Source organism: Rhinichthys klamathensis, unplaced genomic scaffold, assembly GCF_029890125.1.
Source record: "Rhinichthys klamathensis goyatoka isolate OS25496 unplaced genomic scaffold, OSU_Roscu_1.1 h1tg000258l_1, whole genome shotgun sequence".
NCBI lineage: Eukaryota > Metazoa > Chordata > Actinopteri > Cypriniformes > Leuciscidae > Rhinichthys > Rhinichthys klamathensis.
The window spans coordinates 124,337-151,916 of NW_026606780.1; the positions used below are offsets into that span (position 1 = coordinate 124,337).

General features: G+C 38.2%; 1 protein-coding gene across 1 annotated transcript in view; it reads left to right on the plus strand.

Moving 5' to 3' along the window:
* Positions 1-27,580, plus strand: part of frmd5b (FERM domain containing 5b) — a 34,629-nt gene that overhangs the window by 1,401 nt on the left and 5,648 nt on the right. The window contains exons 2-13 of the mRNA XM_056267302.1: positions 22,483-22,587; positions 23,200-23,242; positions 23,380-23,458; positions 24,102-24,199; positions 24,351-24,474; positions 24,617-24,704; positions 24,842-24,930; positions 25,037-25,100; positions 25,263-25,354; positions 26,011-26,085; positions 26,222-26,290; positions 26,383-26,489. Coding sequence (XP_056123277.1) covers positions 22,483-22,587; positions 23,200-23,242; positions 23,380-23,458; positions 24,102-24,199; positions 24,351-24,474; positions 24,617-24,704; positions 24,842-24,930; positions 25,037-25,100; positions 25,263-25,354; positions 26,011-26,085; positions 26,222-26,290; positions 26,383-26,489 — 1,033 coding nt within the window. The remainder of the gene's footprint in view (positions 1-22,482; positions 22,588-23,199; positions 23,243-23,379; positions 23,459-24,101; positions 24,200-24,350; positions 24,475-24,616; positions 24,705-24,841; positions 24,931-25,036; positions 25,101-25,262; positions 25,355-26,010; positions 26,086-26,221; positions 26,291-26,382; positions 26,490-27,580) is intronic.

The window sequence follows — 27,580 nt, forward strand, 5'->3', positions numbered from 1 at the left end:
CACATCCCAAAGATGCTCTATTGGGTTGAGATCTGGTGACTGTGGGGGCCATTTTAGTACAGTGAACTCATTGTCATGTTCAAGAAACCAATTAGAAATGATTCGAGCTTTGTGACATGGTGCATTATCCTGCTGGAAGTAGCCATCAGAAGATGGGTACATGGTGGCCATAAAGGGATGGACATGGTCAGAAACAATGCTCAGGTAGGCCGTGGCATTTAAACGATGCCCAATTGGCACTAAGGGGCCTAAAGTGTGCCAAGAAAACATCCCCCACACCATTACACCACCACCACCAGCCTGCACAGTGGTAACAAGGCATGATGGATCCATGTTCTCATTCTGTTTACGCCAAATTCTGACTCTACCATCTGAATGTCTCAACAGAAATCGAGACTCATCAGACCAGGCAACATTTTTCCAGTCTTCAACTGTCCAATTTTGGTGAGCTCTTGCAAACTGTAGCCTCTTTTTCCTATTTGTAGTGGAGATGAGTGGTACCCGGTGGGGTCTTCTGCTGTTGTAGCCCATCCGCCTCAAGGTTGTGCGTGTTGTGGCTTCACAAATGCTTTGCTGCATACCTCGGTTGTAACGAGTGGTTATTTCAGTCAAAGTTGCTCTTCTATCAGCTTGAATCAGTCGGCCCATTCTCCTCTGACCTCTAGCATCAACAAGGCATTTTCGCCCACAGGACTGCCGCATACTGGATGTTTTTCCCTTTTCACACCATTCTTTGTAAACGCTAGAAATGGTTGTGCGTGAAAATCCCAGTAACTGAGCAGATTGTGAAATATTCAGACCGGCCTGCCTGGCACCAACAACCATGCCACGCTCAAAATTGCTTAAATCACCTTTCTTTCCCATTCTGACATTCAGTTTGGAGTTCAGGAGATTGTCTTGACCAGGACCACACCCCTAAATGCATTGAAGCAACTGCCATGTGATTGGTTGATTAGATCATTGCATTAATGAGAAATTGAACAGGTGTTCCTAATAATCCTTTAGGTGAGTGTATATATATATATAGGCTATATATATATATATATATATAGGCTATATATATATATTGTCCTTGAAAAGTTAGAGAATGAAAATACCAGGTGGAATGAAAGTAATATGTTTTTATTAATGAGTTTTCTCCTGGGCTGAACTATTCACAGATGTTCAGAATCAACAACAGTTGCTGAAAGATTGCATTAGCTATAATATGCCTAATACTTTGCAGCTGCTCTCACTCTAAAAAAACACTGGGTTAAAAACAGCCCACTTTGGGTTGTTTTCAACCCAAGGGCTGGGTAAATATAGGACATGACACATGTTGGGTTAATTTTACCCAGCACATTGACTTATTTAACCCAGCATAATGGGTTGATTAATTTTTACTATAATACTAGCTTCTTATTTACGATCATATTTTACAGTATAGCATATTTTATATCGTTTTTAATACATATTGCCTACATTTAAGCTCATTTAACAAATATTAGAAGTAAAAATAAAAACATTTAGAAGTAATTCAAGTGTAATTGACCAGTGTCTCTTCTCGTGCCGGGTCTCTTTCAACTATCAATTATTGATTAGCCTATACTAATACGAACAATATTAATTTTACAATATATATAGGGTTATAAACCCTATAAAAAACAACAAATTGAACATTTCTTTCACTTGATAAACTGTTAATTAGTTTAATTAATAATAAAACCTAGTGAATGATTGAACATCATTACATTCTTTTTATAACTGAAATATATTTGGACATTTAACACTTCATTTAACATGTAATTACCTTAAAGATGATTGTAAATATAGGACAAGTGAAAATGCGTGTATAAAGCTATCAGGCTAATTCGGGTATCTGTATGCTATGCTAAGCTAACTAATACAGACATTAATGGTCATTATAGTTCAAACAGCATTTATCATAACATGATTTTGTAGGAATTGTAATCAGGCGCTAAAGAAAGTACCTATCACCACCTGTGTGGTGATGAGATGAGTCCCAGCACCGTAGAGATGAGTCCCACCTTAGGACCTCAGTATGCCTGATCTAAAGCTGTTCTTATCTTGCGATAACTTCTTAGCTAACGTGAGCTGTTTTAGCTTTATGTAGCATGCCAAATCCCGCTGCTATGTAGGCCTACAGCTAAATCCCGCTGCTATGTACAAGATGCGATAAAAGGAGTTTGTAAAAACATTTTAAGCAGGTAGTCTAGCAGTTTTCTGCCATCAAGTGATATATTTATAGCACTTTTCACAGTACAGCTTTACAGAAAGACAGACAGCTATTGTATAGTAATTGAATTGTATAATGTAAGCTAACTAAAAAAACACTAAGAAGAACGAGAAATGTTTATTTTTACAATCTATAGCTTCGGTTATATATAGTATATGAAACATATAAATTAAAAGACGTGAATGTTCGTTATTACGTAGTTCAAACGTCTTATAATAAAGTGATTTTGTCTGATTTGTAACCAGGCACTAAAGCGATTACCCATAAAACGAGCTTTGAACCAATCAGATTGCTTGGGTCCTAAGGTAAGAAGGTAGGTAGGTAGGTAGGTTGGTAGGTAGGTAGGTAGGTAGGTAGGGAGGGAGGTGGGGGCGGGGGGCAACTTCTAACTTCAGACCGCTGCCCTGCATTTCACTCGTAGTCGTAGCCGAAATATGCAGTGAATGGCCCCATAACCTTGTCCATAAACAAACAGTGAACAGAGAACATATTTTAACAAAGTATTATTCTGTATCTTTTTGAATAAAATCATATACTTTTATACAAGGAAATCACATCAAAAGACCGACGCGAGTCACATGACACTCGTGTAGGTGACTCACATCGTGCCCCTGTATGTTGCTTTGCATAAAAAATTAAACAATATACAGCACACTAACAAATTTATAGATAAAATAAAATGTACACAAACCTTCACCAATTTGACGGAGCTGCACTGCTCTCTCCTGAAGAGGTCGCAACACAAATAAAAAAACAAATAACTCGACCCCTGGGTTGTTATGTCTGACCCAGGATCTGGGTAACACAAAAACTCCCCAAACACTGGGTTGTTACATTTGACCCAATATCCGGGTAACACAAAAACTACCCAAACACAGAAAAAATAACCCAGGGTTTGGGGAGAAAAAATATCCCAAGATTTTTTTAGAGCTGGCTATAAAAGTAAAGATCTATCAAATGTGACAATCAATTTGGATATCTTGAAGTTCTTTTTGACAAAGAGGTCAACACAATTGACATGCATTTTGGGCTAATGCTTAAAACATTAAGTTACCTATATATATATATATATATATATATATATATATATATATATATATATATATATATATATATATATATGTATATATATGCTCATGTGTCTGAAAACTCATTTTGGTGGGACAGTTTACCATGACTCAACTCCACGTGCACAAGTTACTGAAGGATTATGTTCAGAGCTCAGTTGAGGCAGAATTCTTAAACACTGGAACAAATTCTTTTTCCAAGAAAATAAGTTTATGGATTTTAAATAGTAAGTGTTCTGTGTATAAGTTATATATTTGACAACATGAAACATGGAATAGTGAATTTGGTGGTGGTCATCATTCATGGTATTAGTTGTGTGAGGTCATGTTTGTGGTATGTCTGGGAATATCAGCGTCAGATTGTGACATTCCATTGTCCTTGGAATTCTGTGTGATGCTGTGGTCTCCATGGCAACAGGCCGATTCCATCATCGGTTCCCAGCTGCTCCTGCTCTCATCAGACAGGATATAAGCACACGTGTGCAAATGCACAAACCCGTCTGTTACACAGGATTCATTCAAACATGGCGGCTAGACATTGCAAACAGAGACAATCCTCTCCTGTCCTTTCCGCCCCTGTCCCACTTGGGATCGTCCTCTGTAATTGATTGATCAGGACAGTGGAGTTTGGTTAGAAATGCTTATTAGTGAAATATGGCCTCCCTCTTTTGAGAGACTGCTGACTGCGTTTGGCTCCTGGCAGTCACACATCAAGAGACCAGATATCTGAGACACTCACACATATACCCTTATTACAGAGCTCACCTTTGTGTAGGTCAGCGGTGCCTCTCAGCTATATTTCACTGCTTATTGTTTGACCACACATACTACACGTCTGTCAAACGCCAACTATTCAGATAATTCACTTGTAAAATGTTATACAATTTGTCCACTGTACCGCTCTTGACTTATCCTATTTTGGCTGCATTGTTCTAATTAGCATTTCAGAATCATAATTAACTTGAAATGAAAGTACCAGTTGTTGAGGGCATGTCCTCAGGAAGGCACATCTTGCTCAGTTGGCAGTATCTAATTGCTTCTTTTTTCCTTAATATCTCACAGTAGCATGCATGAACATGAGGCATGATTTGCAGTTGTTTTCAGGGGGGTGGCATCTCTTTTTCTATAACACAAATTATCAATAACTTTAATCAAATCCTTTGAGGAATGAAAACAATGGTATTGTATTTTTCTGTTCTCTTTGTTCCAGATGGTGTTGTATTTTCATGGAACTGTGGATGCATTGAGGCTTGTGCCACACAACGATTGTGGTGTATAAAATCTGTGTGAATGCGTGATTAGAGGAAGGGTTATTTATTACAGGGCTTGTATCACTCTTTATCAGATATCAGCAGACCCTCATTCTCATTCAACACAAAACCAGGCAGTTATCAATGAAGTGCACAACAATGATATTTATTTTCCACAATACATATCACATTTGTATGGAGTGTGCTTATAAAATATATCAGATTATCAGATGTTAAGCACTTATGTATAGCATTTGCCTGATTCAGCACATGCAAGTACAGTATGACACATGGGTGGAAAAACAGCAACATCTGCAAGATGGTAAATAAGGCAAGTATTTTGTTTGTTTTTTATAAGTGTGCTCATGATTGGAAGAGAGGCAGAGTTCATGTTAGAAACTACAAGCAATGTCTGACAGCGTGTCAGTATATGTTCTCAGATCTCCATTCACTTGAGATTAAATATTCAAATCAGCTCTATATCAGCAACATAAACAATATTAATAAATTATGCCTTTCAGGTCATGAGAACGGAAACCATGAGAGTGGAAGGTGAGATTTGTGTTACTGTATGTGTGTTTGCACATGAGAGAGAAAAAGAAAGAAAGTGACATGGAATGAGAGATATAAATGGTTCATGGGTCTCTTGGTAAAAAGGAGGCATAAACTGCTAAGACTATAGTCTTACAAGTTAGTCATCACATTTTTTCTTTAAGACCGGTTTTCCCTAAAGACCGAACCTTTAAGGTTCATACAGTACATAACTTTTTCAAGTCAGTTACAATTTTTTTTAGATTGATCTAATTTGATACCAAAAAGTAAGACTGACTGCCCCTTGACTAAGTGATACTAGTACAGTCACAGTCTTTACATAATGGCTATGTTTTTGCAACTGCCTGAGGTTATTGCTTGCTTGCTACTAAACAGTAGACTTTTAGGAAAAAAATGTGTTCATGTGTATTGTGGAAAAGAAATATCCTTGTTCTATTGTATGTATTACGGCTTGGAAATGTTATTGGAAATTTAATTTCTTTTTTTACTTAGTTGTCCAGCAGTTGTTGTGCTGAAGAGTAATAATAAGAAGAGTGGAGGGCATTTATAAACTCAACTAACTGTGTAATTTGTAAAATGACCTTAGGGTATGGCTTGTTCCCTGCCTCATCAGATCAAACTCCACAGTCAGTCATTCTAAATCTTCTAAATCGACACATGACCATGAACAATAAGAATGAGAGAGAAAAAGAGTAAAAGAGATTTCATTCTGTTCATGATAAAAGACATACAAATAATTGCATTTATTTCATAGTGGTATGTGCAGAATATTTTTATTTTGGTTTCTCTAAAAGTGTCCAATGCAAATTCTTGTAGCTCAAACAGTAGAGAATAATAGTAACACCAAGTTCAATTGGCAGGGAATCCATGATCTGTTAAAATTTTAACTTATCTAAGTAATACCTTAAATCTGCCAAATACATGAAAATAAATTCAATTCATTAAATTGAATAAAATCATTTACTAAATTAATAAATGTAAATTCACCTACTCATTGAAATCACGTATTGTCTTATATGACTTGGATGGTTAAATATAAAGCATGCAAATTTATATCTCTTTGACGTCAGACAATTTAAAAGTATTTTTTGCGTGCCTACTTTCCTTTTCCAAGTCCTCTTCTCACACTCCCTGCAGAAGTTGACAGTACATGTCTTTCTGACTTTGTTATTGACTTGAGCCAATGTTACAAGACAAACAACAAACCAAGAATTAGATCATCTGGATCTCTTGTTTCCCACAATGTAGTGTGCTTGCCAGTATGTTGAAATGTGAAAGCATAACTTTATAGCTTCACTTACTGCTATTTTTGTTGCTGTTATGTATTCTATGCGTAATAGTGGTTTTCTCCTTTATTTTTCTCCTGCTCAAATACTGCTTGTAAGATGATCCTTAAGCAATGCAACTAAAAGATAAGATGATTAAATAAACCAGGTCAGGGGGAATTTACACTTTGATGAAAAATTCAATTAATACACCATGATGCAAGTCATTCTGTGAAGACATGCTTTATATAGAAGTTTCAGGGGATTTTACTTGGTTACTTCAAAAAGCAATGAAATGTTTGTATGAATTAATACACGGTACACACACACACACACACACACACACACACACACACACGCACACACACACACACACACACACACACACACACACACACACACACACACACACACACACACACACACACACACACACACACACACACACACACACACACACACACAGTGTATGTTCTTGATCATTTTAGACCAATATGGCAGTCCGTGGTTTCAATGCTTGCTTCTTGTAAAATAAAACATATTTTATTTAAGCTACTGATATAACTGGATTCATCTCACATGGCTGTACATATTTTGAAATATATTTTTAAAAATTACTCTTCATTTCAGTCATCATTTACTTCCACATTAAGTGATGACTGATCTACTTACCCTCATATCATTCGAAACCCATTTGCCTTTCCTTCTTCTGTGAAAAAAAAAGAAAAAGGAGAGGTTTAGCATAATGTTCATGTTGCTCTTTTCCATAAAAATAAAAGCAAATAGTGAATACATGTTATTAAACTGCATAAAATTAGGATAAAAAAAAAAAATCGCATTTGCCCAGTGCATAAAAACACAGCAAGGAATATGACTTGTAGCAGCATTGACATTTTACAAATGAATAGACTTCACTGTGAGGTATAGGAGAATTGAAACTGATTTCTCGTTTGATACTAACCTACTGTATGCCTTGAAAATAGGGGAATATGTTGCTGTAGAGTAAATCTTGGCCATATGCTGTTAGGTGTAGATCATTTTGTCACTCAGATCAACCTAATTGCAAGATTTCAATACATGCCCCAGAGCAGCTGTCTAAATCATGATGATGAAGGTTTGGGGTTTTGGATATAAAATATTTAAAGAGGAAAAGATAAACTGTTCTAAAAAAGAGAGAGGAAAAGTTTTCATTAAGAACATAGTTCTTCTGCTTACAATCCTATTTTTAGGTGTCAAGTAGTAGCAAGCAAGCAATAACCAGAGACTGCTTTTAACCAAGAGAACCATATGAACCATCTATATCCCTCACTCTTTTTCTTTCTCACACACATACACACACACACACACACACACACACACACACACATACAAATCACACCTTTAATTCTCACTATAGGTTTCCCATCTCACGACCTGAAAGGAATAATTTATTAATATTGTTTGTGATGCTGATATGGAGCTGATTTAAATATTTAATCTCGAGTGAATGGAGATCTGTGTACACACTGAGATTACTAGTGTAAGACATTACTTGTAGTTTCTAACATGAACTCTGCCTCTCTTCCAATCATGAGCACACTTATAAAAAAACAAACAAAATATACTTGCCTTATTTACCATCTTGCAGATGTTGCTGTGTATAACATCTCCAGGATTTTTTCCACCTATGTCATATACATACATGTGCTGAACCAGGGAACTACTCTACATTAGTGCTTATAATGTCTGATAAGCCAGTCTGCTAGTTCACATCTGTCTGTTTATTCCTGAAAGCTGCTGTGGTGACCCTGATCCCACGCCTTCCTGAACTGCTTTTTGCAGGCAATGATTATTTTAAAATCTGACTTTCCTCTATCACACAGCTCTAAAGCTTTCTAAGATGCATTCAAAGTGCTGTGTGATTGTTAATATTTGATTGAGCTCTGATGTCTCCAGAGAGATTCTGAAATATTAAGCAGAAGGCAGGCCAAATGCTCACACCCTCTCTCCTTAATTGTCCTCTGACTGCCACTGAAATTATTGCCACAACCAGAGCTTGGCAAAAAAATCTTTTCACCACTATAACAAAAAACCTCATTCAGCAATGGTTTAGAGAGACACATTCCCCTAGTAGGCATTTCCTTAATCAACACAAGAATCCCCATACAGTGGAGGTCGTTTTGTCTGTATCAGTGTCTATTTAGCGCCACAACATGGATAGACTACAACAGGTAAATGTTAGCTGTGTGGAAAATATCAATTTCTCGATTTAAATCGATACTGATATGGATTCTTAAATCTCAAGATAATTCTTTTAATCTATACTTCCAATGATGCGTCAACTCACTAAACATTATTTGTAGCACACATGCCACCAATGTTAATATTTCAATAAAAAATGGGAGTAGAAACATAATTATATTATTAATAGTCATATGTGCAATTTAAATGTTTGTACAACTTATAAAGTTTTATTTGAGTGTTGAATATTAAATAAATCTGTATAATTACTCCATTTAGGGACTAATATACACTATTTGGTACCAAATACCTTTGGCTTTGAGGTACTATTATGCACTCCAGGTACAAAAGTGTACCTAAAAAGGGTAAAGCAAAGTCACTAAAAAAGCGCAATGGCTAAAGCCAACGCTCCAGCTTTGGCTGTAGGCCTATGCAGGGAAGGAGACAAGAGGCCATTTTTTTAAAATGCATATCAATACATGGCCTTACTACTCTGAATAAACAGTTTTGTGAGGAATAGCTAATCATTTAATGAATCGACAGCCTGTTCACTAATCTTCAACATGTTTTAAACTAAAGAATACTTTCATTGAAAACTATATGTAGATTTTACTGTGATAAAATGTTTATTTTTTAAGAGAAGGCTGAGTGGGGAATGTCATGACAGGTAAGACTCATTCATAGCATTACCACCAGCAAATGTGTAGTAGTATTTAATAATAGGTGTTGTGTAATATTGAGTGATATTGTATATTGTCAATTTTTTTTTTAACAATTTCGATGTTCCCTTTCAAGGGAACTCAAGCTGCGTCGAAACGCTGTGGGGGAACGTCTCTGCATGATTGAGTCATGAAGCACTCGCACAACGTCAAGGGGGCTGAATATGAGCATTTTTGTGAGACAGTGGAGAATGCCGTGCTCCCACCGATCGCTCTTTGAGGAGGGCGACTCGGCTCGCGTTCCTGGCGGCTCGCGTCCCGCTTCTGCCGAGGCACAGAGTTCGCAAATGGATCTGGTAGAGGGGTTAGAGACGGGCTTCGCCCTTTCTCCGCCTTCACCTGCCAGGTCCAGTGTCTCATCTCGGGGAGCACGCATTGCGGTTACATCCACCCCGATTGAGGCACCGGTACTGCAATTATCCAGTTCTGAGGAGCTGAATGTTGTAGTTATCGAAACAGACTCGCCACTTCATGTAAAGCAAACAGCCTTTTGAATCGTGTCCCTCCCTGCCCACACTACATTACGAGTGGGCATACACTCGGTTAAAGTATTTGTTTGGGGGCGGTGCATGCACGTCAGTGTGGGCTGACAGTTTCATTCATAAAAATAGGCTTGATTGAGATGAGCAAAATCTCTGCAGAACCGATCACCGGTGATCACCGCGAGATGCATGCCGGTTAGAAATGTGTCCGAGTGCGGTCCGCCTTGCTCTGATGTCATGCTGACTTAAGTCAAAAAACTCTTGCGACCGCAAGGCGCACGTGTCGGATTCTGCAGTCGTGCTCAGTTGCTCTCCACCGACTGCGCTGATCAAAAGCACAATGGGAAACGACTTGCTGACGACACAGCTTAATGATCATTGGTTGTGCCGGAGCGCCGCTTCAGGGCACTGTGCCTGCTGTTCGAAATACATCCCTCCGTGGGGAAGACGGTTTCCACCTTACAGTATTATACGGTGCCCGTCTCCTTGGTGCCCTCAGGGGGCCGGTCTGCCAACCCCGCCTTAATGCGGGGCCGCAGAGGGTCCCAGTGAGTTTTTACCCAGAGGGTTGCTCGCTCCCTCCGAGGAGGGCTCTAGAGCGGTCAGGCTAGTTGTTCCCTGCCGGTGCGCCGCTTCAGGGCACTGTGCCTGCTGTTTGAAACACACCAGAGGCCAGTCTCGAGAGGCTGGTATCCTTAGTAGATCTTTTGGCAGATTGGAAACTTCTACCAAATATATCTCGCTGGGTCCTGCAGGCGGGGTCCTACCCACAGTGGTTGGCCCCGAGCAGGCTCTGGTTATGGAACTAGAAGTAAAAGCTCTTCTGCAAAAGGAGGCTATAGAATGGGTTCCTCTGCCCAGCAGGGAGTTCGGGTTTTAGAAACTACTCCAATTTTAGATCTGCGCTGCAGGGAAGCTCAATAAAAAAATCAAGATGCTTACTCTTAAGTCGTGTCACAAATCAGGTCCGTGGACTGATTTGTTACGTTAGATCTAAAGGACGCATACTTCCTCATATCCATCCTTCCACAACACAGGAAGTTCCTGAAAGGAAGAGCACAATATTGGTACGCTTCGCCCCCGAAAGCGTACCAATATTGTGCTCTTCCTTTCGTAGGCCAGCCACTGTAAAGCAGTTTCAAAAACTGTTAGGTCTGATGGCAGCAGCGACCAACCTTATACCTTGCGGCCTGTTGTACATGAGACCGTTGCAGTGGTGGCTCAGGACCAAGGGGTTCTCCCCGAGGGGAAACCCGCTCCACATGATCAAGGTCACGCGGCGATGCCTTTGTGCCTTAGTTATGTGGAAAGAACCTTGGTTCCTGTCCCAAGGGCCTGTGCTGGGAGCTCCTTGTCGCGTTACGCTAACGACTGATACTTCCCTCACGGGTTGGGGGGCGATCATGAGTGGTCGCCCAGCCCAAGGTCTGTGGCAGGACCATCATCTCTTGTGGTATATCAAGCATAGATATATGAATACATAGACACCCTATTGGCCGCTGGAGCGTACGCCAACGGCGCCGACATATTAGAAAGGAATCACTTGCGCCTCAGCCTAGCCAGTGCTCTCAGAACAGGACACAACAATCTGAGAAAAGGACCCAAGGTCTATAGGACCAAGGAGCAGGACCGGAGCACAGAACGTTTTAATACATTTATTAGTGCAAAATGACCGCCGCCATATTGCGGAGGGCAACTTTCTCATTCTTCTCATAACGAGAATTGAAAAAAAAAGCCTGTTTCGTGTGCTGCTTGGGGCTGCACAAATCGCCACACAATTGAAAACAGGTCTCGAGGAATTATCTTTCACAAGCAAGACTGAACATTTGTTTCTGGTTGTATTTGGTAATGATATAATTAGTAATAGTAACGTACAGAGGAGAAAAGCCGCGAAATTTAGAAATACTACTATTATTGTGTCACGAAATGTAGTTGTAATAGTTTTTCAGTCGACAATGTAGTTTAAAGCTTAAATCTGTAGTTCATTTATAAAGATAGCGCCTATTTAAAAATTTGATCTGATGTTTTTGGAGCTGTATGATCCATGCGATCACCGGGTGCACAGCGCTCATGTACCCCTCTGGAACAGCCTTACCTCGGCTAGTGCTTCTGACGTTTGCCGCTGGTTCTGATGTCTCTAGTCTAGTGGTTAAACATGAGATATAATTCGTCTTGTGTATATCTAACGGGCGATCTTTGTGTCATGTGGTTGGAGGAATGAACCCAAGCGCAGACAGCAAATAACTCAAAACGGGGTTTATTGATGACAAAACAGAAAACAAAACCCACGATGGGGCAAAACAAGACAGGTTAAACTAATAAAACACCTTTACGAAACAAGACGGTCAACAGGTACTCACAGCTTGATACGGTAGACAAGATTCACAGAAAGTTTGACAAAGATCTTGACAATGAACCGACAAAGGACATCAAACACAAGGGGATAATATAGGGAGACACTAATGACACGAACAGGTGAAACTGACTAGACAATAATGACAAGACGAGGATAACAAGGGGGCGGGGTTACGTAACGAGACAACACAAGCACATGGCCCAAACAACAGGGCATGCGCTTGTACACAAAACATGGTTCTGCCATGATCCTGCCACAAGCCTAGGAAAATCAAGAGCATGATGGCAGAATCATGATACTTTGGTCTCACAAAAAGAGACAGGGTTGTGACATTTTATTTTAGCCTATTTAGGAATATTTCAAAATATATAAATTATTTTATATATACATTCTCTTCACTGTATGTAGGCCTATATAAAATAAAATGACACAAATCGTTTTGTTAAATGTCAGTTTAATGATCAATATTATAATGTTTCATATTTTTTTCATATTGTCTATATTATTCTGCAATTGATATTACATTGTATTTTCTGTTCTTCTTATTATTGTAATATTATACCACTTGCAATTATCAATCTATTACAGCTATATGCTGTTAAATTACTATTCATAGTCACCATTTAACTTATTATTTTTTATTGTCTATATACTGTAATTGATATTTCTTATTCCATTACTATTATTATAGTATTATACATAAACTATATGCTATGATCAATATTTGTATTATTATATTATGTACTTATGATATTATATAATTATACTATTCATTACTATTTTATTTGCCGTATACTGTTTGTTTATTGTATTGACTAAACTATTATTACTTCTCACTTTATCTTATATTTACTATTTGCATTGCACTGTAGTTGTACCATATCATATGTATTACCATAAAGGATCCATCAGTTATCTTTGTTATTGCTAAAATCGGGTCAATCACAGAAAAGGCTTTTTCCACAATAAGAAAACTTTATTTCATTTAATGTAAAAATTAAATTATATCTTCACAATTCTTATCCAAGAATAAAAAGCCAGATAGCCTACATGACAAGCCTGAGCTTTGACAATTCCTTATAAAAAAAAAAAAAGTTTTATAAGTCTAACTATCGAGATTTTAAATAACTAGAGATGGAACTTTTTGTACACCACGTACAAACCACTGAAATCAGTTGATAAATGTAAAAAAAAATTTTATCCAGAAAAACCGCAGCTCACCGTTTACTTGCATTTGATTACAGTGCAGTCTTGCCCTCCGCAAAATGGCGGACGTGTTGACGTATCGCAGCAACGTTCCAAAGTGGCCAATAGGGCGTCTATGTATTTATTATGTCTATGATATCAAGTATATGATATGAAATGTATATCAAGACATATCAACTGTCTAGAAATGTTGGCAGTGTTCCAGGCTCTGGAACACTTCCTCCCAGACCTGAGGGGCCATCATGTGCTTGTTCGGTCAGACAACACATCGATGGTCTCCTATATAAACCATCAGGGGGGGCTGAGATTGCGCCCCTTATACAAGCTGGCTCACTTGATCCTCCTGTGGGCCCAGGGGAAGCTACTTTCATTGAGAGCTATATATCCCATGGTACTTAAATCAGGGGGCAGACACCCTGTCGAGGCAGGGGTCGAGGCCCGGGGAGTGGAGACTCCACCCCAAGGTGGTCGAGCTCCTTTGGGAGAACTTCGGTCGAGCCGAGGCCGACCTGTTCGCATCCCAAGAGACCACACATTGTCCATTGTGGTTCTCACTCAGCCATCCAGCCCCTCTGGGGAGATCACGTCTGTACGCATTTCCCCCGATTGTTCTGCTCCCAGGAGTTCTGGAAAGGGTTCGCCAGGATGGGGTCAGTCTACTACTAGTAGCCCTGTTCTGGCCAGCCCGAGTATGGTTTTTGGACCTAGTGTCTCTCTTCGACGGCTCTCCTCTGGAGATTCCGATCAGGAGGGACCTACTCTCTCAGGCGAGTGAGTCGATCATTCACCCTCTCCCAGAACTGTGGAAACTGTGGGCTTGGCCTCTGAGGGGGTGACTCATAAGTTTTGGTCTCTCAACTGAGGTTGTTGAGACCATTCTCCACTCCAGAGCTCCATCCACAAGGAAACTGTATGCCTTGAAGTGGAGACTTTTCACTTCCTGGTGTGGAGAGCACCAGTTGGACCCAGTTAACTGCCCAGTCGGTGACTTTTCTTCACCCTATAAGACCAGGTTACATTCCTAAGGTTCCTACTAATACTGTAAGACCTGGAGTACCGCAGGCCTTCTGCCTTCCTCCGGACGTCAGACCTTGAGAAACTTTATCTGCTCTGCCTAGTTAGGGCCTTAGATGCTTATGTTCACAGAAATGTGGAGAAAGTCTAAAAACTGTTCGTTTGCTTTGGGGTACCCATAAAGGGCCCGGCATCTAAGTAGAGGATGAGCAAGTGGGTGGTCGAGGCCATCTCACTTGCTTATGAGTCGCCAGTAAGCCTTCACCTTTGGCTGTACGGGCCCACTCCTCTAGGAGTATGGCTGCACCAATCCAGGCGCGCAGGTGCTTTCGCCTAGATGTGCGCATTGATTTCACACAGACGGACACTTGCTCTTATGGCGGCTTGGGTATTAGCGTTCCCACAGCATTTCGACGCAGCTCGAGTTACCTTGAAAGGGAACGTCTCGGTTACATATGTAACCCTAGTTCCCTGAAGAGTGAACGAGACGCTGCTTCACCCTGCCATACTCCTGGCATGCCAGTGATCGACTTGCTTCAGCCTATCAGAAGCTGACGCTGTTTGGTTCAGGTGTGCTTTATAGTTTCCTGGTCGATGACGTCACATGAGGTTTCGTCATGCCATTGGACTGGTTTCATACGTGCTTCATGACGCAATCACTCTTCAGGGAACTAGGGTTACATACGTAACCGAGACGTTTTCTTTCTTTAGCTTTCAGGTTTTACTAATTATAATAAGACTTGAATGACTATGACTTCCATGCACCATGATGGCGTATATAAAGCATTTTAATGCATAAAGAGAAAATGAATAATGTAATTATAAATATTGTATTATATTGTTGTTTAAAAAAAAAAAAAAAAAAAGATGGCTCTCTGGCTTCCAGCTTTCAACAAATGAATTAGACTTGAATTTTAATGATTTTTGCCTAATAATGATAACAATGAATGAAAATATAAATATTTTAATAAATAAATGTATTCTTTCTATGGCTTCCAGATTTCAACAATTAAATTTACAATTAAATTTTTAGTGACTAGTATCACTACTGTGTGCCCAATAAAGCTGTTTTAATGAACAGATTCAAATCTAATCTTAAATGTGGTTTTATGCGCACTGTAGCGACCAGTAATCTTAAGCTAACAGAGCAATTTGTGCTCTTTTTTTTGCTCAGTAAAGCCTGGTAAAGCACATTCCACAAACATTGCAGTCCTAACTGTATGTTTACAAGCGATATAACATCAAATATAGAACATTTTTCACAAAATGAACACACAAATCCACAAGAAACATTGTGCAACAACTGCAAATGACTGTCATAAAACTGAACGCTGGCCACTGACGTCACTGCCATAATATGATAGGCTGTGGTGTCTCATGTGATCCAAATTAGCAGTTACACATTTTTCCAATGGTAAAGGTCCCATGACATGAAATTTTCACTTTCTGAGGTTTTTTAACATTAATATGAGTTCCCCTAGCCTGTATGGTCCCCCAGTGGCTAGAAATTTAAATTTCAATCGGTGTAAACCGAGCTTTGGCTATCTTTCTCTGCCTTTGAGAAAATGAAAGCTCTCAGACGGGCTGATCTTGAATCTCCTCCGTATGACGTCATACGGAGGAAAGGTAACCTCCCCTTTCTCTGCTTTGCCCGCCCAGAGAATTTGGCTCGCCCATGAGAAAATGAGCTAGGAAGTACGAACGCGCAAGCGTGATTTGAGTTTTTCCTCGAGAGATATCATGGCTTGCAAACGAGCGAAGCATGGCAGTTGATCAGTGTTCGGATGTACAAATGAACATAAAAAGTATTTTTTAGTATTTTTAAGAAACAATGGGTTAATTTTATTTTCTCTGGAAATGCGCCGACACAACTTCCCAAAGTTTTGTATGGTCCAAACATTTCACCGACGACTGTTTCCTCAACTTGGGCCAATACAGAGCTGGCCTCGATGAATGTCTGAAAATAAATCGATTGAGCTACCAAGCAACAATTTCTGATGTGTAGCCTAATTGTTCAAGTTCAGACCATAGACTGTTAAAAAATATGGACGTAGTGTCCGTGACGTCACCCGTAGGTTTCTGAAGAGCGTTTTTGAAGCCTAAAGTGGGCGGAGCCGGCCGTCGCCATCTTGGCAGCGCGTCACCTCTCGTCACTACCGGATAAAATAAAATGGGCAAAGAGGCGGGACGTGGGTGGAGCTGAGGTGCTAATGCTATATGCTACTGGCCTCGCGCTAAAGTGACAGCTGTTTGAAGAAGTGAAGCCAATAGTTAAAGTTCATGTTTTTGCCCTTCGAAATATTATAATAGTTAAAAGACGTAACTAAAAGTGAGACTGTGTATCATGATGTATTATTATTCTGCTATAAAAATGTATTATCATGCAGTAACTTACAATATTGCTCTGAGCTTGTGTGTGTGACAGTGATTCATGCGCATACATGTCAGTCAGCATGGCATGCACGTCAAGTTCGTGAAGAGCTTTATTCAGTCCATTTTAAAATCTGATTTTGGCCGGCTCTCAATTTCTCAAATGGGTTAAACCAAAGATATTAACTCAGAAGTTCAAGTAAATGCACTAGAAATCCGCGCTCATTCAAGTGTGTGCATCTACTGCATGGACGGAGAGAAAGCACTGACACCTGCAGGATTTCATCTGACGGTACTTTTATTTAACACTAAACAACGGAATCCAACAGCGTGGGCGAAGGTATAATGCGTGTATTAAATTGTATGAAATAATCCCGAAAAAAGCACAAACACGGCAGAGATGGCAAGTACAGCAGCTGCTGCAGCAGCTGGAATTATAGCTGAGAGTGACGCTAACAGACAGCAGACAGACGGCTAGCAGTGACAGCAGCGGCAATCCACTTGTGACTCAAGTGGCCACGCCCTTAATTATGCAGGCTTAATATAATTTAAACGGATGAGTTGTAAAAAAATTCACCCCCCTCACAGTTGTCATGAAGGGCAAAATAAGCTATAAAGACCAAAACCACTTTTTGCTCCAGGCTGTAAACATGTTTTTTTTCTGCTGTAAAGTTGGGCATTTTAACATGGGGGAGATGCAGATTTGACTCACTTCTGCAGCCTGCCTCAAGCGGTCAGTAGATGAATAGCAGTTTAATTCACTTCCGTGTTGGTTTCAAGAGAGAGACAGGGAGGTTGCTGCATGGTTCAGACAGGTAATCTTTCTCTCAAAATCGTTCAATACTGTTTATTCATCAGTAAAGCCTGGTTCACACGGAACGATTTTAAAATTGTCGGCCGATTTTCCAAACCTGAGAGACCCCACACACGGCGATAAAAAATCACGGGTCTAACAGTTTTGGTCGTACAGTGTGTGGTGCGCTAACCTGGCCCTAGTCAGATGAATTTCGCTCCGCCTAGCTTCACTCATCCATCTGGAACCGATCCATTGAAATGGCGTTTCAGAAGGCTGGGCCTTATCAAAAATCCTTGCATATGATTGGATAAGCCACTTGTCTGTCATCTTTATCGACGTGCTATTTCAACCACTCACACCGAAGCCAACCCGTGACGCTGAAGAATCCGGTCGGGAGAAGGCACTGATCTATATAACATCGTTTCCACCAACAAAAGCCTTAAGAGCCGTTCTCTGATGTTCTTTTAATGAAACAATATTAGGTAGATTGGACAACACGGATGAAATAGCAGCATCAATGTTAACGCTTGTTTCCTCGATGCGAGCCGCCATTGTTGTCTGAATCAAAACAGTCTCACGGTCGCTTCTCCACTACGTCACATCTATGAAACTCCCGCCCTGCCATTCTGGCCATCAACAGACTGTCATCTGCTTGCTCAATGCTCTACATTTTATGTGATGGGAATAGATCTAAATACTTTAAAAACTTCTCAGGATTCGTTAATCTCGATAGCTGTAATAGTAAAAACGTATATAGTAAAAGTATTCGAGAGAGTTTCACATGTAATACATAGCTATTTCATATGCAAGCATGTCAGCCAATCACAGCAGTGGCCGGTTACACTGAATCCCACAGCAGACACGCCCCTTCAAACAGAGCGTTCAAATCAGAGGCTAAAATCAGGCTAGGAAAAATGCCTTTTATTTCTAAATTATGACTATTTTTGATCTAAAAAACATACTAACATTATAAAATAATAAAATAACCCCATGCCATGGGACCCTCTTATCTCCCAATAATAAGAAAATCTGTGTAAAGGGTGTACACTTTTGAAAGGATACAGTTCCAGTGACAGCTTTTGTATCTTTTTTTCTGAGAGTGAAAAAACTTTATCTTTGGTTTTGGGCTAAATGAAAAGTTAAATTTTGTTTTTGGTAAAAAAATCATTTGTGTGTAAATTCTACCTATTTACAAATACTATTTTTATTTTACTGAAGGTTCATTAAATTCACTCTAAATCTAATGCCTAATATGCTCTTATAATGTTTTTCGTCTCATCACATTCTTGTCTCGATTCATAAATTGAGTAAATTATATAGTGAAATTTGACAAAAAAGTTGAGTAGTTTGCATCACTGGGTATTACTGTTGGTCATTTAACATTTCTATTGTGAAACAGTATTGTGTCAAATATTAAATGTTTGGGTGCTTTATATCTAACCTCGTACTCTTTCCTCTGCCTCTTTGATTTGGAAAACAATGGTGTCGTGTTGAAGTCTATTCCCCTATGTTTCCCCTTGGGTTACTGTTGGTTAGGGTAAGACAGTTCATATAGGAAAGGAAACATAAGGGAAACTATTTGACACAACACTGGATTCGGTGACTCTGCTGTATATTTAAAGCTGTTCTCACCCGACCAAAATGTTTTTCTGGTACGAAACATAGCCCACCAGGCACCGGGCGTTAATATGACGTCAGATTGACGTTGGACCCCAACGTCGAACAGACGTTGCATTTTGGTAGGAAATTAAAATCGGGTTGACATCAGAACCCAACGTCAGATTGACGCCAATATCCAACGTCGAACAGATGTTGATTTTTGATAGGAAATGGAAATCGGGTTGACGTAAGAACCCAACGTCAGATTGACGTCAACATCCAACGTCTGAAACTGATACATCTACAAGATTGTCACTGATTCACATGACTATTGATTCCAAAACTGTTTCATTATTCAGATGTAAATTTATGTAAGCAAATTCTTCACAAACAGCTCTTCAGAGCTATGGAAGCCCATTTCCGCCACAAAAAAAAAAGTCATGCATAAAAAAGTCAATATTATGACATCACTAAGTCGAAATTATGACATAACTAAGTCGAAATTATGACATAACTAAATCTAAATTAGGACTTGCAAGCTCATTGATCTGACGCGACCCGACACAGGATGAATTGGGAACACATTAAGGAGTATTTTAAACATGGTTTTACTAATGATGAAATTCTTGCCTTATTAAGAATCGAATGGAAAGGCATGGAATAGCTCGGAGCAAAGGCACTTTTGAAAGGATTCAAGTGAGAACCAGCTTTGGTGCAGAAAGAAACAGATGTGGCTGCATGAGGTGGCTGCTTTCATTGAACATATGAATGATGTTATAATTTGACGTTGTGTGGACGTCACCATTATGACGTCAAGGAGACGTTGGAATTTAGTAACTTTATAACACAACTAAAAACAACAAAATATCAACGTCTTATGACGTTGTGTGCCTGCTGTGAGGAGATTAGACATCACCAGTGTGAATTTAGGTAACGTTAAAGCCATTATGTGTGGATTTCGGTGACCTGTTATGCTGCCTTGTCGGATTTGGTGACCCTGCTGTATTCCTGCAGCTGTTCACATCAGGATAAACTGCTATAGATGAGGTAACAGATTTAGGTAACCTTTAATGCTGTGTTGTTGGATTTGGTGATACTGAGTATCTGCAGTTGTTCACATCAGGCAAAAAATATTTCTAGGATATAAATTACAATAGGTTAGTCATCACCAGTGTGAATTTGGGTAACATTTAAGCCATTAGGCCTATGTATTAATGTAACCTATATTTTTGTTTTGTCAGATTTGAATTTTGGTAACCTACATTTTTGTTTTGTCAGATTTGATAAAGAAGAAGAAGAAGTTTTATTTATATAGCACCTTTCCATAGCTCAAGGTTTGTTGACCCTGAGTATATTTGCAGCTGTTCACATCAGAGATCTGACCAAACTACTTTCTAGGATATAATGTACACAAGGTTAGACATCTCCAGAGAGAATTCGTGCAACATTTAAAGCCATTATGTGTTAAATAGAGGGGTAGATTTCAGTAACCTGTTACACTGCATTGTTGTTGCATTATATATATATATATTTTCTACTACAGCACATGTTGGGCCAAATTTATTCAAACATATTATGGCTGTGTTATACAGATGTTCATCAATATGAAAGATACACCCCCACCCCAACCCACCCACCCAACCAACCAACCATCCCAATTCGTTCCTTTGAATCCAGATCTTCACAAGAATGATTGTCCATTAAAGTGCTTGTCCAACTAAGGATTGCAGAAGGAGCATATACAATATAGCATAATGTTGCAAAATAAGTGATTACAACAGTAAATAAATGAGTGGAAGACATAAAATAATAATAATAATCTAAATAAACTATCTAAATAAGTAGGTCCAGACAAATATGTACCGGTAATAATAATAATAATAATAAAAATAATAATAAAAAAAATAAAAAATAAAAAATAAAATGGGGGGAGGGGGGGAAGAGGCTGCCGCTTCACCCTGATGATAACATCTTAAGTATATATATATATATATATATATATATATACTGTAGGCTATTTATGTCACGGTTTGGATTTTTTTCTTGTTCTTGTCATTGTTATGTTTTTGTGTCTTTTCATGTGATTCCCTGTTTGTCATGTGATCCTGCCATGTGTCTTGTCATTGGTTAATCATCTGATCATTGTTCACAGGTGTTCCTTGTCTTGTAATTAGTCTGTGTATTTAAGCCCTCATGTTTGTCCTGTGTCTTTGTCAAGTATTGAATGTTTCCTGTAATGTTGTGTAAGTTTATGTTCTTGTTTTGAGTTCCATGCCTCTGTTTTATGTTAGATCATGCATTTGGGTTCTCACTACTACTTGCCTCCAGTGGACTTCAATCGTTACTATTTATATATATATATATATATATAATATACACAAATATATTATGTAAACAAACTTTTATGTTAGATGTGATTAATCAAATTGACAGCACTAATATTTATATATATATATATATATATATATATTAATTATTATAATTATTTTTTTTATATAATGTAAGAACTGGTTAAAAACATAGTTTGGAAAAATTTGGGAAAATTACTCTATAAAACAACTGTTCAAGTGCAACAATTTCTGTTTTCCTGTTTCTTAACATTTTTTAAGAACACTAAACACAATTAGGAAAGAGTACATTGTTAAGACATATTTACCTTACACTAAATGGGTTGTCAGCAACAGTGTTTGGGAAAGTTACTTGTGAAACTAATTTACTCCCTAAAAAAGTTACTAATTGTGATACTTAGTGACTTTTTAAAGTTATGGTACACGTTATTTTGCATTACGTTTTCTCACTTGGGCTGGGCTTGGTAGGTTGTTATTGCAAAAAAAAAAAAAAAAGTAAAAATTTTTACAAATATCAAGGCTCTTTCACACCAAAAAAGTGAAAGGACACAGGAGAAGAAAGTTCAACATACTTACTTAAGCAACAAAAACAAAAAATTAAACATAAATGTGATGTTTAACTAAAGTCATTTTTGCTTAGTATGGTTGAATTGGATCATCGAAGGATAACCATCATATTTACACAGCACACTCTCTGCACTCTCCCGATTTCTCTCAACATGGAGACAGGAGAGCTGTCAGTCAATAAATGGGAAAACAAAGTAACTTACGAAAAAGTGCAGTAACTCAGATATTTTGTTTTAAATTTAAAAGTAATGTGTTACTTTCCTCGTTACTTGAAAAGATTAATCTGGCTACATAACTCATGCTACTTGTAATGTGTTACGTTACCCACTACACATAAAAGAAGTTGAGTTATGTCCAATATACTATAGAACTGATATGATCCAAAGGACTGTGTACAAACATTGTCACATTGATTCCTGTGTCTCTCTTTTCCAGAGGGATGCAAAAGGTCAATGGCTCTTTGAGCAGGTTTGCCATTATCTAAACTTGTTGGAGAAAGACTACTTTGGCATCAGATTTGTGGACCCAGACAAGCAACGAGTGAGTTCCTATAGTATAAATATAGAATGAGCTGTTAATAGTGTACTAAGCTTGTGGAAAATGGTTAATTTTATATTCTGACTGAGATTGGACATGATAGTTAAGGTGGACACCATATTTAATTTGACACAAATAAAAACAAGGCTGTGAGGTACAGAAGTACAGTTGGTTCAATGGGTTGTAATGTTGGGTGCCTTGATTTTGATTATTAAGCCAATGTAAAAAAAATCCAGTCAACAAAACACAAGCCATGGATTGTGAAAAAGTAGACTTTCAGACAGCACAACAAATTGACTGTATATTCATCGTAGCCTTGATCTATGTCCCATCAATTTAAATATGGTATCTACCCTGCATGCTAATACATATTCTAGTTCTGACTTGTTAATAACCATGCCTGATAAAAGCAATGTTAATGTTTGTGCATGAGCTTGAAGCAGGACATCCAAAGATCACATGCTGATTCAGATGAAGAGCTGCAATAGGGGTGATGCAATCGATATGTAATGTTGTGAACAATCATCAGTTGACTATGCTAGTCATAACAATGTGTTAAACTGGAATTTCGATCTGCATTCTAGACATCATTTATTTTTTATTTTGTTGTTTCAGCACTGGCTGGAGTTCAGCAAGCCAATAACCAAACAAATGAGATGTAAGTCATATTGTATGTGGAAAATCCTTCTTACACTGTGTGCATGTTGTGAAAAGAATAATCTTTGCATTCAAATATCATTCTAAAAGGCAGAAAATTGATATTAATTACATCCACATGGATATTTTGTGTCCTAGCTCAGCCACCCTACACCATGTGTTTGCGTGTTAAATTCTATCCTCCGGACCCTGCAGCTCTTAAAGAAGATATCACTAGGTACTGCTCATTACCATTAGGCCATGAGACGGGACCCCAAATTTGGGCTACCGGTACCATTTTGAGGGATTAAATTTCTTTTTGATTTTCATGAAGGTACACATCTCTAGTGTTGGAAAATGTGTGATAGCATCCGATCCATGGTAGCTTTCATTAGAAATCAACACTTATATCATCCTACCTCAAGGTAAGGTGTTCAGTGACTACAAGAGAGAAAAATTTATCCTTTTATAATTTTAAAAATGTATAAAAAAAAAAAAAAAATTTATTATAAAATTTGATGAATTTTTTATAAAATTTTTATAAAATTTATTTAAAGATAAATTCATTTATCCTTTTTCTTGACATATGTTTGAAAATCGTCCTCCGTAACCAAAAACTACCTTGAATCTAATACTATCACACATTTTTCAAATACAGGGTCATATACCTACACAAAAATCACCATGCGGTTTAATCCCTCAAAATGGTACCAATCAACCCTCTGTCTCACGGCCTGCATGGAGTCCATTATTATTCAAAATTGACATAGTTAAAGAATCTATAGGAATTCATATTAGACAAGTTACAGAGTCTTACAATTACCTGATGCATGTATGATTAACACACTGACAGTTCAATATATGCTCTGCATTGTTTTCAGATACCATGTCTTCCTTCAGATTAAAAGAGATTTGTATCATGGCCGACTCCTGTGCAAAAGTTCAGATGCTGCTGCATTGGCCGCATTTATTCTGCAGGGTAACATCAAACCACAGTCACAGGAGCCATTCTTTACAATATTTGTTGAATTGTGAAATCTCAAGAGCTTTGTTATATGGATGACATTACAGTAAGACAAGACTCTCAAATGACACTGTTTTTGTTTTATTCTTTCTCAATATTTTTTTAGCTGAGATTGGCGATTATGACCCAGGGAAGCATCCGGAAGGTTACAGCTCTAAGTTTCAGTTTTTCCCAAAGCATTCTGAGCGCCTGGAGCGCCGCATTGCTGAGATCCACAAATCCGAGCTGACGTAAGCTTACATTCAATTAGCCTGTCACATGCAGTATGTCACTCTTTTTAAAGCAGCGCTGGTGTTTAATGGAGAGATTAAATATATTTTATGAAATTTATCTCAGAACAAACATATTAACTAGTCTGTTTATTTCCTACAGAGGCCAGAGTCCTGAGACATCTGAAATGAATTTCTTAAGGAAAGCTCAGTCTCTAGAAACATATGGAGTAGATCCACACCCCTGCAAAGTCAGTATCCAAATTTATAAGCTGCTCATATACAGGAAATTATTTCAACACAAGTGTCTGAACTGAAAGTCTTTTAATCAGAATTTTTACATTCACAAAGAAGTGTATCACAGTTTTTTGTATTTTTTGTATGACAGGATGTGTCTGGGAATGCAGCATTTCTTGCATTTACCCCCTTTGGCTTTGTGGTACTCCAGGGGAACAGGAGGATTCATTTCCTCAAATGGTGAGAGGTGAAATTAATCTTGCATATCATTTTCATTTGCTTAGCAGTCAAGATCAAATGACTGTGTATATGAATAACTTTGACAGTATTTTGTCATATTGTACAGGAACGAGGTCACCAAACTAAAGTTCGAAGGAAAGACATTTCATATATATGCAACTTATCAAGAGGTAGGTGACAGCAAGGCAGCCCCAGGTTATGCAGAAGAACAAATGGTCAAAAGTAAGATGAATGCAGATTGATGCAGGACCTAGGAATTGATCAGGAAACCAACCTGTTCTATTTAACCACTAAATAAGTTCACTTACTGACCTCCTGTGACCTTTACTAAGGATCAGAAGATCATCTTGACTTACTTTGCTCCAACACCTGAGGCCTGCAAGCATTTATGGAAGTGTGGGGTGGAAAACCAAGCTTTCTACCAGTGAGTGTGCATAACCCTTTTGACCTATCAGGCTGAAATTGGGTTCAAGCATGGAAATAGCATAAAAAGAGCAAGCAATCAGGCATAAAACATCTTGCCTATGATTTAATTTAGTTTAAACCAGTGGTTCTTCACCTAGGCATTTTGGGGCCTCAGCAATCTTCTAGTCTACAGGAGGACTTAAAATTAATTATATGAAAACCCAAAACTTAAAGGAGGTACTTCATCGCTGGCATAATGTTTTTCAATAAAACTTGGCTGCCTATGCAGTAGAAAGGCTGGGGGGGAATTCCTTTTCAAAGTATAATCTGTAGTTTTCATGAAAGCAATAGAGCTTTGACGTGTTTTGCATGAATAAACATGGATTTAACATGGAGAAAGAGAAAACATTGTTCATTTACATATACTACTACTGACATTGTAACAATGCTAAATTAACTCTACCAGTTTCTGTCAATAAAATAAAAATAAAAACTGTCATAATTAGAGCATAAATACGAGAGGAAATATCTTAGCCAATATGGGGGACCTTTAGATGTTATGTTGGACAATGGGGCGCCTACGAGTCAAAAAGGTTGAAAACCACTGGTTTAGACAAACAGTTATTTTTCTTATTTATTTTTAAATCTATCTCTCATTCTCTCCATTTCTTACAGGTTTGAGAAATCAAGTCAAGTTCGCACTGTGTCCAGTAGTAATCTTTTCTTCAAAGGGAGCCGCTTTAGATATAGGTGAGTAGTATCTGCTATTATTGAACCTCATGAGTTCGTGAGCCCTGCTTAATTAGGCTTGTGTTGTGAATATATGTTAATTAATGGATTAGCTGCAAGCAACGCTAAGATTTTGATTGCATAATTTCCCTTATAGCGGTAAAGTGGCCAAGGAAGTGATGGAACAGAGTGCCAAAATCAGACGAGAGCCTCCAGAGATCCACAGGCAAGTCTTCTCAACACTGACTTGTTTTCTTAACAGTTTTACTGTGTTTGACAGTATGTCAATTGTTATGTCACATCTTTTTGTGGGTTCAGGGCTGGGATGGTCCCCAGTAGGAGTTGTCCCTCCATCACTCATGGCCCACGACAGAGTAGCGTTCCCCGAACACGGAGGAGAGCAGTCCATATTTCCATCATGGAGGGTATGCCCATGTGCCTACAAGCATACACAAACACACACACACACACACACACACACACACACACACACACACACACACACACACACACACACACACACACACACACACACACACACACACACACACACACACACACACACACACACACACACACACACACACACATCATTTACTATTAGTAAACTTCATTTACTATTATTTGCTCCTCGCAATGTAGGTTAAACAACAACACGAATGTACACACACACACACACTAAAGCATATAACTGCTCCTTTCTAATAATAACAAGTTAATTTAATTTGTAACTAGAAATGTTATGCATTCTCTCTTCTGAATCCAACTCAAGGCAAGATCTGTTGATCCATACTCACTGAAAAACTGCCATCTGGTGGTATAACGTTGTATCTCCCCTATAATAAAAAGCATCATGGAGATTTTTGGTTTGGTTTATTCTTCCACTAGGGTTCATTATTGTGGACTATACTGGACTATAACTTGCAGTACTTTTTTAATGCCTTACCCTTTTTGCCAATTTTTAGTGTCAGCCACTACAATACTATAATTAATATATAATAATTATTCATATATAAATATATAATATAATTATATATTCAAATATAATTAATATATCTTATAATTCATAATTCAGTTCTGTTCACAACACAATTCTGGTTGCAATGTTTTTCAAAATATATAATTCAACTATAAACATACACAGAGCACACTATACCATTCAAATGTTTGGGGTAAGATTTCCTAATGTTTTTAAAATAAGTCTCTTATGCTTACCAAAGCTGCATTTATTTGATCAAAAATGCAATATTATTACAATAAAAAAAACAGTTTTCTGTTTTAATAAATAAATGAAAATTAATAAAATAAAATAAACTGTTAAATTGAAATTCCTTCCTGTGGTGGCAACATCATTACTCATTACTCCAGTCTTCAGTGTCACATGATCCTTCCGAAATATTTCAAATGTGCTGGTTTGCTGCTCAAGTAACATTTCTTATTATTATCAATGTTGAAAACAGTTGTGCTGCTTAATATGTTTGTGTAAACTATGTATTTTTTTTCAGGTTCCTTTGAT